Source organism: Drosophila takahashii, chromosome 2L (genome assembly GCF_030179915.1).
Source record: "Drosophila takahashii strain IR98-3 E-12201 chromosome 2L, DtakHiC1v2, whole genome shotgun sequence".
In the NCBI taxonomy this organism is placed as follows: Eukaryota; Metazoa; Arthropoda; class Insecta; order Diptera; family Drosophilidae; genus Drosophila; species Drosophila takahashii.
Window position 1 is genome coordinate 4,022,613 of NC_091678.1, and position 11,419 is coordinate 4,034,031.

The window sequence follows — 11,419 nt, forward strand, 5'->3', positions numbered from 1 at the left end:
TGTACTACCTGCAATAGAAAGAAGACCTTCGGGAAAGTTTCATCGCGATAGCTTTAAAACTGAGAGACTAGTTCGCATAGAAACGGACAGACGGACAGACGGACAGACGGACATGGCTAGATAGACTCGGCTATTGGTGCTGATCAAGAATATATATACTTTATGTGGTCGGAAACGTCTCCTTCACTGCGTTGCAAACATCTGACTGAAATTATAATACCCTCTACAAGGGTATAAAAAATTGGTTATAAAAATCAAACGTTTGCCTTAATTGAAACTAATTAAATACATAAATATGTTTTTATTTAATTAGAAAAATCCGGCTCATTGTATAATTGCATCCCTGGCCGATCAGATTAAAACATAAACGGTCACTCTTACGAATCAGCTGATTTCAATTTTGCGGCACTTTTGTTTCGCATTTATCTAAAGCTCTTTAATTCTCCCCTTAATTTTTTGAACTCCCCAAAATGACCGGAAAGGCCTTAAATATTGGCGATCAGTTTCCCAACTTCTCGGCTGAGACCAGCGTGGGAAAGATAGATTTCTACGACTGGATGAGCGATAGCTGGGCTATTCTGTTCTCCCACCCGGCTGATTATACGCCGGTGTGCACTACGGAATTATCCCGTGTGGCTGCCCTGATTCCGGAATTCCTGAAGCGTGGAGTAAAACCCATAGCATTGTCCTGCGACACCGTGGAATCGCACAAAGGATGGATCGAGGACATCAAGAGTTACGGCAGTGGGTTCGATTACGGTCTCTGGTGGGGAAATCTTCTAATGGGTTTCCTTTTTTTTAGAGCTTAGCAGCTTTGATTATCCCATCATTGCGGATGACAAGCGGGAACTGGCCCTCAAGTTCAACATGCTGGACAAGGACGAGATCAATGCCGAGGGAATTCCCCTCACTTGTCGCGCTGTTTTCGTTGTGGATGATAAGAAGAAACTGCGCTTATCCATCCTTTATCCTGCCACCACAGGACGTAATTTCGAGTGGGTATTTAGATATCTAGAATAGGAAATCCTCGATTTTACTTTGTACTTTAAATCTATAAATATTTATAATCACAATTCGTGCACATAAAAACTTAGAGAGAAAATTGTTTAATGAATTATAAGCACTTAAATCGGTAAAGCGTGGTTATAATGATAAATGCAAAACAGTAACAATACTAAACTAATGCAATTAGAAACTGAATTTAAGGTTCAATTAAATTGGTATTTAATTCCTTATTTTATTTAATGAGTTTTAAGCACTTAAATCGGTATACCGTGCTTATAATGATGAATGCATAAAGTAAAAACACTAAACTATTGTAATTAGAAACTGAATTTAAGGTTCAATTAAATTGGTATTTAATTCCTTATTTTTTTTTTTACCATTTTCAGTGAAATCCTTCGAGTGATAGACTCTCTTCAATTGACCCAAACCAAGAGCGTGGCCACGCCTGCAGATTGGAAACAGGGCGGCAATTGCATGGTTTTGCCCACCGTCAAAGCCGAAGATGTTCCCAAGCTCTTTCCCAATGGCATCGATACAATTGAAGTTCCCTCCGGAAAGAGTTATCTACGGATCACACCGCAGCCCTAGAAAGCCAACAGTTTTCTTTCTTGTATGACTTTATTACAAAAATTATAATTAACAACAAATAATGCACAATAAAGTATACGCTTACAACCGTATTTTTAGCAGGTCGGCGCTTTTAGAGCTCTAAAACTCGCCTCCTGCCAGACAAAAGTGCCAGAAACTATCGACTTACAAACTAAATCAGATGGGGGAATGTGACAAAAAAGGTCGCGATTTGTGTGTACAAAATAAATATACATATATAGACGTATAAAAAAGAGGATAAAGATATTGCAACTGGATAACCCTGGGGTTAGAAAGGTATAAATAAGGCCAACTCTGTACAATAACTGAAGCGCTTTCCAGGATAGAAGAAAGCTAAAGACCAAGCTCGTGCCCGTAACCAAAGATAACTGAAATGAAGAGGGAAATATTGGATTTTAGTATATGAATTTTTAAGAAATAGTTAAATCTCTGTTTTAACTGTTAATTACAAATCCTAGTTACTGATAAGAAGTCTAAACACAAGAGCCAAAAGCACTTTCCCTTGTTCAAATACTCGGCGATATTCAACAATATTCGTTTGCTTAGTGACCGTTTCCTTGAATATGTTAATGAAATGCAAATATGGATGTTATATGATGTAAATGCTTTCGCCGCCAAACAGGTTCCCAGTGGTCTTGAATCTTTGCGGGAATTCCTCTCGATTATAAACAAGAAAAAAATAACTAATCGGATTCAAAGTGGGAATAAACATATATATTATAGGTAATATTTAAAGATTCTAAGGAAACATATTTTCAAACGATTTGATATGTTTAGAGTTTTGTTTTAAGATATTCTTCACTTTTGTTATCTTAAAATCAGGGACTCCAAATAAATGTTATGAATTTAAAAAAAATTGAAAGCCAAAATAGCGTAAAAAAAAATGGGAAAAATACCACTACTTATTTTGAATATTTCTTATAAAAAATAAAAAGTTAGACTTAATTTCAATTTTTATTATAATTTTTTTCTTTTCAATTTGTATAATAAAAATTGAAAATAAGACTTATTTTCCAATTTTTTTTATAAAAATCATTTGAATTACGATCCCTGCTTAAAAGATGAGTTTTTAATCCTAATCTCCCTTTGTACTTACAATTTAACTACCACATGTTCCTTCCTCCGCCTTTATAGCTCCCTTAGGTCAGTGCCTGCGCTGCGGAGTGCTCTGCAGCATCCTCGCGAAGCGTCTCACGAGGAAAGGCCACAAGATGAGGACGGCGAACCAGAGCGGGGAGATGTTCCTGAAGGGCCACCAGGCGGGCAGCGATCGTTGCTGTGCCACCGTTCCTTTCGCTGCCTTCTGGCCGCTGCGCAGTTCGTTGAGCGACTGCTCCAGGCTGCGCACTCGCTGCTGCACTGCACCCACATCGGTGTTCATCCGTGAGATGGCCGCCTGGATTTGACGCAACAAGTCCGTATTCTGGGCTATTGCCTGGGTCAGCTCGTGGCTGAGGTCGTAGGGATCGTCGTACTCATCGTCCGAGGGCTCCACAATGGCCACGCTGCTGTTGTTCGTGTAGTTGAGGGCGTTGGAGGCCTTGGACGCATAGCCATTGGTCAGCAGAGGAGGCGGCGGCGAACTGTGGCCATTCTCCTTTATCGTTTCCGAAGGGGCAGAGGCGGAAACGACGACTTCCGCCTCGCTGTTGCAACTGGAACCGTGCTGCGGGCTATTTGTGCGCGAATGGAAGGGCGAATTGGGATGCGATTCGGCCAGTTCCCGCATGCCAGGAGAAACGAGCTCCAGTTCGTCCAGGCTGATATTGCCCAGTCCATCCAGGCTGCCCACAAAGTTCTGAACATTCTCGGTAAACGACATGGTTTCAATGATCTCCTGGAGGCTCTCCACATAACGCTGCATGGCCTGCTCTTTGCTCAAGTGCCGGTTATCATTCCATGCATCCCACTTGGCCTTGCCCACGATGTCCCAGAAGCCGGGCTTCTTCTGGTCACAGCCTCCTTCGGTGGCCTGTTTAAACAGCCCATAGAACTTGAGCATCATGCTGGTACTGGGTTGATAGGGTCCATTCTTGGGCAGCCCCTTGATCACGTTGACTGCGGCCTGGAAACGCTCCTCAATCGCCGCCATTCCTGCAAGATTATCGCGAGATTAGTACCCTGGTACTTAAGATCGATAAGATATAAAATATAAAGACGGTGCCAAGTTCACCTTGCCCAGGTGAACGTCGCTTACAAATTACCTAATTATTGTGTGCAATCCGCCGTGTTGCAAACCCACTTTTTGGCCCCCCCTTTTGTTGTTGTCGTTCGCTATTGATTCCGAACCCGAATCCGCTTCCAAATTCATAAATTTTTGGGGGGCGACGACGTTGTTTGTGGATGCGCTGCTCTGGTGACAAAGTTCGAGTTCTGAAGTCCAGTCTTTCCGAGCTTCAAATCGAATCGTTCGGAGCTTTCCGTTGTCCCCCGTTCTTATCGACCTCGGCAATTATATTATATTGTTGGGGGCCGTGCTGCGCTCGCCGCTGGCGTTCAATTCGAGTTGCAATCGTAAAAACCAAACAAAAACTCGAAAACTCTCTCTGGAAATCGCTGAGCGCGTACGTGTGATGTGATGTGCGGGTGTGTGCGGGTTGCGCAGGGCTGCAATAAAAGTATCGATATGGAGATGGGTCGTTAGAGATGGACAGGTGAGCGGGAAGCACAGGTTACATTTAAAATTTATTATAGGTAAATACCATTAAGGGGGTAAATTAAAAGCTATTAAATACCATACTATGTTTAATAGTAAAAAAAAGAGATTCAAGTGCAAGACATTTGAAAACACTAACTGTCTAATAACTATTAAAAGTGCATGTACACAATAAAATGCAAAAAATAATATCTAAGACAGCCTTTAACCGCTTCACTGATAAATCATATAGTTAACACATTTTAATTATTTAATTAAGCTAGGTTTAAATAATGGCTATAAATGGGAAATATCGATAGGTATGCGACATGACTCCACCTCAAAATTCACCGCCATCTTTGGTATCTTTCGCCGTTGCCGCATATGGTCACTCACTTTTTCATTTCGTAAAAATCAGCAATCGAATTAAGTGCTTAATTATTTGCATTATTTTGAACCACGCAGAGCTTTCCGAAAGCTGTGGCCATATCGAAATACCAATATCGGACGGGGGTTCCCGACGCTATAGCACCAGAAATCGCAAAAGAAAGGCGGATTTGATTTCACAAGAGCTGCGCTGCGAACTGAGGGCGGAGTGGAGTGTCTGCCAGAGCGGAGAAAAGTGACTTCATTGCAATTAAACATGAAATTTGCTGCAACGACGACGGGAGTACGACATTTTTGTATTATCATCGCCCAGCAAAAGCAGCGCCAGCAGCGGAATCAGAATCAGCAGACTATATATAAGATACGCCCGCAGCAATCGCGATCGGAGTTGAACAATTGCAAACGGCAAAGACAGTCGTGTAGAATTGCCAAAAATTGGAAGCACCAAAGGTGCATAGGTGCGTCCTGATCGGCAACGTTTCGAGTTAAATAACCGAAAGCATAACCAGTAATTAAAATACAGCCGCATTAAAACCCCAGAACCCAAAGCCCTAACCTAAAGGCGAAAATCAAAATCAATAAATCGGAGCAAAAACACGTGCGTTTTAGTTGCCGCCAAAGCGACGGGAGTGTAGACACTTCAAGAAAGGACACTCGGCTACACGGCATCTGTTCGGCTTTTTTTTGTGTTTCGTCTTTGTGTTTGAAGCAGCAGGCCAAACAATAGAAACCAAAACGTCGTCGTCGAGCTCAAACAAAATACGTGAACAACGCAAAAACAACAGCAACATGCCGCGACGCAACAAGAAATCAGCAGCAGGCAAAGGTGAGTCACAAAGCGAAATTAGTGTGGATGTGTGGGTGTACACAGGAAGAAAAAAACAGGAGGTCTCAGAGATATGATAAGATAATACGGTTCATACAACCTATTGATTTTTTTTTTGATATTTTTATATATCTGAATTTCATTGTTTCCATTTCAAAATGAAAAATCATAAAATCAGCCCAAAATAGATCAATTATCTTTTTCGTGTAGGCGAGTGCAGGGGAAATTTTCACAGCTGCTTTCGTTATGACCTTTACATTAGTCATGCACTGACTAATAAATACACTGTGCACTGTTTTTGTGTATTTCGTTGGCTTCCAAACGATGTAAGCTTTTATTTTGGCTACCTACAACCTGTTTGGCAATACCCTCGAAATAATTATTTTCGTTTTGTTGCTGTGCTGGCACGAAAAAGCTTCACGCGCTCAGCTGGCTACGCAACAACAGTAATCAGCGGAACACTTAATATACATATAAACACAGCTGGGTTCAGAATAATAGATGTACTTAATTAAAACATTGTTTTCTGGGACATTTCTAAATGTTCTACAAGTCTTTTCTTTATTATTGAAATAAATTATTAACCTTTTATATTTTCTTACACTTTTATGTTTATACTATTTTAATCCCATTTTAAATAATTGGTGACATTTCAAAACAAATATTTAAAATTGTTATCTTATGCCTTCAAGCTATTTATATTTTTTCGTTGCTACTATCTTGCTCACAGCTGTAAGTGTATATATTTTTTCTTTCCCTCATACATTCAAATATTGGTCGCCATACACATGTGAACGTTCAATGCCAGCTTATCAGAATCACGCCAATAACAACAAGCGAACGGGAATACCTCAGTGTAGGGTATATGGGTATGTTTTCTTAGGGCCTGGGGTTCTTATCAAGACATTAGGGTTTCTAATCGAGTATTTCGTTTGAAAATGGTGTACATTTCTCTGAAAAAGATTTTCTTTGAGGTGTTTGTTTATTTATTTTCTAGTTTCTTTACTCTTCAGCAGAAGAAAAATGTTTATGAGGGGCAAAAATCTTGTTTAAAATTATACTAAAGAATGCCTTTAAATAGGTTGTCACGCGGTATTTATTAAGAGTTTCATTATTCCCAAAAATATTCAAATTTAAAAATAAAGAGGCGGAAGTAGTAGCTCACTAAGGAACTTATCTCTTCTCTCACCTTATCGGTGACCTAAAAAATTATGCAACTTAGTGTTATGCATACCGCCTTCTTTCCAACACAGATGGTTTACTCACCCGAATCTAATCCAAACAACTTTCAAACCAAACCAGCTGTTTTCCTTTTTGTTTCTTGTTACCGCATGCTTTTCTAGTTCGCTTGAGCTTTTTTTTGTGAAAGGCAAGAAAACACGAGGCGGAAACTACCTTGCCCCAAATAGAAAACAGGCGCTGGGAAATCGCCATAATGAAAGTTGTACTCGTCGACGGGTTTTCTTCGGCGCAGTTAGCCAGCAAACAAAGAGAAAAAGAAATAAAGAAAACTTGTTGCACAACATTGGCTCCCAAACTGTTTGTCGTGAAGGTCATTGCTGTGTAGCAAGGCATGTAATTGAATTTCTTATTTGTCCGTACATATATATATATTCTCTGAGTACACAACCGAATGAAAAGCTGTTTGAAGACGGAAAAGTCAGGCATACGAATTGGGTTGCCTCGTTTCAGATGGTTTGAGAAGCACTGGGGGTGAATGTGGTGACAGAATTCCTTACTCCATTTAACAAAAACAAAACCATTAGGGATCTGAAAATAGAATAGGCACGAGGTAAAAAAGAAACCCGATTTGCGATTAGTATTCACTGATTTTTTTTATTTTCGATTTTAAATATAAATGCGTCGTTTGCAAATAAGTGAACCGAGTAGAGTCCAAACCACTTATGCACAAATGAGGCCTTTAAATTTCAAAAATCTGCAAAGTAAGCTGAATTTTGGCGATACCCGGTAGGGGTATCAAAATATGTTTATTTTCATTCAAAATATTTAGGAATGTGGGTTGAATGACTCGCTGTAAAGTGCAAAAACTGCAGTTTTTATATTCTATTCGATGGAATTAATTTTAAACCCAATTTATATTCAAGCTATTACTATAGATATGCAGATACATTTAAAGATACTAAATGAATTTGTTTTTTTGTGAAATAATAATGTGTAATAATTAATTTAATTTAATAATGTTAATTTTGTATGAATTACTTTTATTAATTTTTGAACCAATTTATATTTAGGCTTTTTCTATATATTATTACTAAAGATATGCAGAAACATTTATAAATACCAAAATTAATTTTTTTTTGTAGTGGAATAATATGTAGTCCAAGTAAATATGGTTTAATATTTTATTAATCACTTTTATTTATTTCCACAGGCCGCACCAATGACTCCAATTCTGAGGACGAGTCCTTCGACAATGTGAGCGTTTACTCGCATGTCTCCGAGGTCGCCTCCTCGGATGCCACCGACGAGTTGGCCAACGAGCGTTTCGAGGAGAAGTTCGAGAAGGCCCTGGAACAGGCCACCGAGAAGTCGGCCCAGACTCGTGTCCAGGCCCTCCAGGCGATTTGCGAGCTGCTCATGCACCGCTACATGCCGGACTTTGTGGAGGACCGCAAGATGACCCTGATGGACTTTGTCGAGAAGAGCATCCGCCGGGGCAAGGGACAAGAGCAGGTGTGGGGCGCACGACTCGCTCCCCTCCTGGTGCTCCAGATGGGCGGCGACGAGGGCATCTCCAAGGCAATGAATCAGTTCCTCTTGAACACCGTGCAGGACAAGTCCGTGGGCTTCGATGCTCGCGCCAAGTGCTGCACAGCTCTCGGCCTGCTGAGCTTCCTGGGCTGCGAGGATGTCGGAGAGTTGGTGCAGCTAATGCAGTGCTTCGAGGCCATCTTCGCCGGCAGCTATTTGCGGGGCGATGACAAGACACCGGTTTCGGTCACCGCCGAGGCTGGCACTCTGCATGCGGAGGCTCTGAACGCCTGGGGACTCCTACTCACACTTATTCCCTCGGGAGATTTTGTTTCCTTGATGACCACTGGCCAAAATATGTTTCCGTGAGTTTTTCTTTAAAGTTAATTTTATTTTATTTCTTTTTTTTTATTTCTTTCTTATTTTCTGGTGCTACAAAGATTTTCTTTGAAATTAATGCACTAGTCACAAAAACAATATTAAGTATAATGAAAATATGTAGGCAAAATATGTATGGCATTTTATAGTAGAATTGTACACATTTAATACATTTAAAACAATTAACAATTAAAGCTGACGTATTACATAATTGTTGAAAATTTAATTTTAATTAATTGTGTTATTTTATTTTAATTTTAATTTTAATTTTAATTTTAATTTTAATTTTGATTGGTACTTTGCGATTTTAAAAATGTCATTAAATTGTACCTAAATTGCGTTGCGCTATCCATTATTTTATGTTCAATTATTACCATCATCAAAACCTGGTTTTTAATACTAGTATCCAAATATTAATATAAATTAATTTACAGATCTATTAAGAAGTTCTTGGGCCTCTTACAATCCACCCATTTGGATGTCCGCATGGCCGCTGGCGAGACCATTGCTTTGATTCTGGAGTCGGGCCGCGCCCACGACGAGGATTTCCTGGAAGATGACATCCCAGAACTTTCCGAGGCCGTCAAGCAGTTGGCCACAGATTCGCATAAATATCGGGCCAAGCGCGATCGCAAGGCTCAGCGGGCTACCTTCCGGGATGTACTGCGTTACCTAGAGGTGAGTTACCTACTTCCACCCATTAAGAACTCTGGGGTTTTTGTTACACATATATATTTAATGCACAAGTCTTGACGGGATCACTTCATGTCATTGCAAGTGAACTTTAGTTCGTGCTTGCAGTATTTGGCCAAGCACTTGGAGTGATCGTGCAGCTTGTTGCGCATAATAACGCAACCATTGCGGCTAATAGAGTCCATGTACTCGCTGAAGGTCGGCATTTTCCTATACGTGGTTGGGGCTGAGCTCCAATGCGAGCTGCTGCCGGATTCGATGGTCTGCGAGGAGTCCGAGAAGCTGGTCTTGAACGGCTTGTACGTCTTCATGCACTCATCGTTGGACACCTCGTAGCCAGAAGAGGCTTCCCGTTCCAGTTCGTTCATCACGTTCGAACGGAACTCATTGCACGGCCCACGCTCGCTCATCAGCTTGCTGGCATTCTTGGACTCGTCCTCGGTCTTTAGGCTCTCGTATATTCCCTCCGGATACTCGTTCATGGCACAGTAGTCGATCTGATAGGTGGTGAACATGCGGTTCGTTTCCAGCCTGCGGCTCAACTCCTCCTTGGGCATAACCTTCAATCGCTCATATAAGTCCGGGTAAACGGTGCGCAGGATTTTGAGGAATCGATTCGGCTGCAGCTTGAAGCAATCCGTCTCCGCCGAGAAGGCCATCTTGTCCACTTGATCCTGGGTCAGCTGCGTGGGTATGAGCCGCGGATCCACCAGCTTGCCCATTGGCGCAATGCCCGTCCACTCAACGCCGCCACAGTTCGTGGACGCATTCGGCGGCATCTTGATCTTCGACTCGTCCACGCACTGGCATTCTATGATCTGCGGGCCAGAATGGCCATCTAGACCCTGGGGTCGCGTGAGGAACTCGTACCGTTTGGCATTGGGAGGCACATAGTCATGTTGATAGGTTGACAGCATCATCTTGATAGCAAGTTGTATAAAAAAAAGATGTACAAAAAACAAAGAGATGCCAAAAAACTTATTTTTTAAGATTTTTATAGATTTATGATTTCAACTGGGAATTTCTGTCGTACATAGAATTTAGTCTGCTTGGGATGAAACTGAAACTAAAAATGAAATGTTTACTACAATAGCAAAATTAGTTTGGAATATTTAGACATCGCCTACCATGATTAAATTTTACATTTTTTTATTATTGCAGGAGGACATTTCCCCGGAGATTAGCATTCGCTTCGGTCACGAGTCCCTGACTCTGGATGCCTGGTCCATACACCATCAGTATTCGGCCCTGTGCACGGTCATGGGTCCCGGAATGACTTCGCAGCTGCAGGAGAACGAGTTCATTCGCGACATTTTCCAGCTGGGACCGCGACCCACGAACACCGGTATCAATGGCAACGCCAAGGTCAAGCAGTCCAAATTGGAGAGGGTAAGTTGATCGGAATAATCACCTAAATTAATTAATATTAATAATCTCTTTAATATTCTAGCACCTTGTCAATGCTGCTGCATTCAAGGCACGGTCCATTACGCGTGGAAAGAACCGCGACAAGCGCTCGGCCGTCGTCACTTAAATCAATAGATACTCCAACCACTGTTCCCATCCATTGACCCCAGAAAAACCATCTCAAAACCCGATAGCCAACTCTGGACTTACTAGTTGAATTGTTTCTAATTTTAGCTTAAACCAGGCAAAGCGTCGCCAAAGCTGAAAAAAAACTAAGTCTAAATTTAGGATAATTCAGGATTTTCTAACAAAATTTGCCTAGTTTATTAACCATGCGATGGAGCCATTGTTTAAATATTATTAAATATTTATCGCTTACACAGTACAGTAGTTTCGTTTCACTAACTGCAATGCAGGCTCCAGCTTGGATCTTATACTTTGTGAATTTGAATTTACATTGCGATTGTTACGACTAGCTTGTAGGCTCTTCGATTCGGGTTAACTCTTACGTTGTTGATCTTTTTTTACACACAAGTATACAAAAAAAAAATATTTCTGCTTTAATGTTGCTAAAATAGATAAATGCAAAATTATAAAAGTTAGTCAAAGCTTGACTCGGCTTTTATGTATGCATATTAAGTAAGCTAAATAATACATATATTTTGTAGTAAATACGTGTAAAATAAACTTTAGGCTTAAACGAAAACTAACTGGAATGCATTATTATTGGGAAATGGTAAAAAAGGGAACTTATCTACGATTGATAC

General features: G+C 40.8%; 4 protein-coding genes across 6 annotated transcripts; 2 read left to right on the forward strand and 2 right to left on the reverse strand.

Annotated features, from left to right (window-relative positions):
* Positions 1-378: 378 nt before the first annotated feature.
* Positions 379-1,685, forward strand: Prx6a (Peroxiredoxin 6a). Its single transcript, XM_017146088.3, has 3 exons — positions 379-744; positions 803-995; positions 1,392-1,685. Exons 1-3 carry the CDS (start codon positions 471-473, stop codon positions 1,591-1,593), a joined length of 669 nt encoding a protein of 222 aa, XP_017001577.2. The 5' UTR covers positions 379-470; the 3' UTR covers positions 1,594-1,685.
* On the reverse strand, positions 1,605-4,210 carry LOC108060370 (acyl-CoA-binding domain-containing protein 5). Of its 3 annotated transcripts, none has more exons than XM_017146063.3 (3): positions 3,812-4,210; positions 2,711-3,708; positions 1,605-1,982 (listed from the first exon to the last, which is right to left on the reverse strand). In XM_017146063.3, exon 2 carries the CDS (start codon positions 3,704-3,706, stop codon positions 2,759-2,761), a length of 948 nt encoding a protein of 315 aa, XP_017001552.2. In that variant the 5' UTR covers positions 3,707-3,708; positions 3,812-4,210; the 3' UTR covers positions 1,605-1,982; positions 2,711-2,758. The 3 variants fall into 3 exon arrangements, with proteins under 3 accessions (XP_017001552.2, XP_017001542.2, XP_017001531.2); XM_017146053.3 differs by having other exon boundaries at positions 3,788-4,210; XM_017146042.3 differs by having other exon boundaries at positions 3,819-4,209.
* A 431-nt stretch (positions 4,211-4,641) lies between these two features.
* On the forward strand, positions 4,642-11,362 carry Ifrd1 (Interferon-related developmental regulator 1). The gene is made up of 5 exons (XM_017146030.3): positions 4,642-5,462; positions 7,855-8,539; positions 8,987-9,230; positions 10,407-10,634; positions 10,696-11,362. The coding sequence occupies exons 1-5, from the start codon at positions 5,426-5,428 to the stop codon at positions 10,777-10,779; spliced, it is 1,278 nt and encodes a 425-aa protein (XP_017001519.1). The 5' UTR covers positions 4,642-5,425; the 3' UTR covers positions 10,780-11,362.
* On the reverse strand, positions 9,268-10,313 carry LOC108060381 (uncharacterized). Its single transcript, XM_017146076.3, has one exon. It carries the CDS (start codon positions 10,163-10,165, stop codon positions 9,311-9,313), a length of 855 nt encoding a protein of 284 aa, XP_017001565.3. The 5' UTR covers positions 10,166-10,313; the 3' UTR covers positions 9,268-9,310.
* Positions 11,363-11,419: the final 57 nt, after the last annotated feature.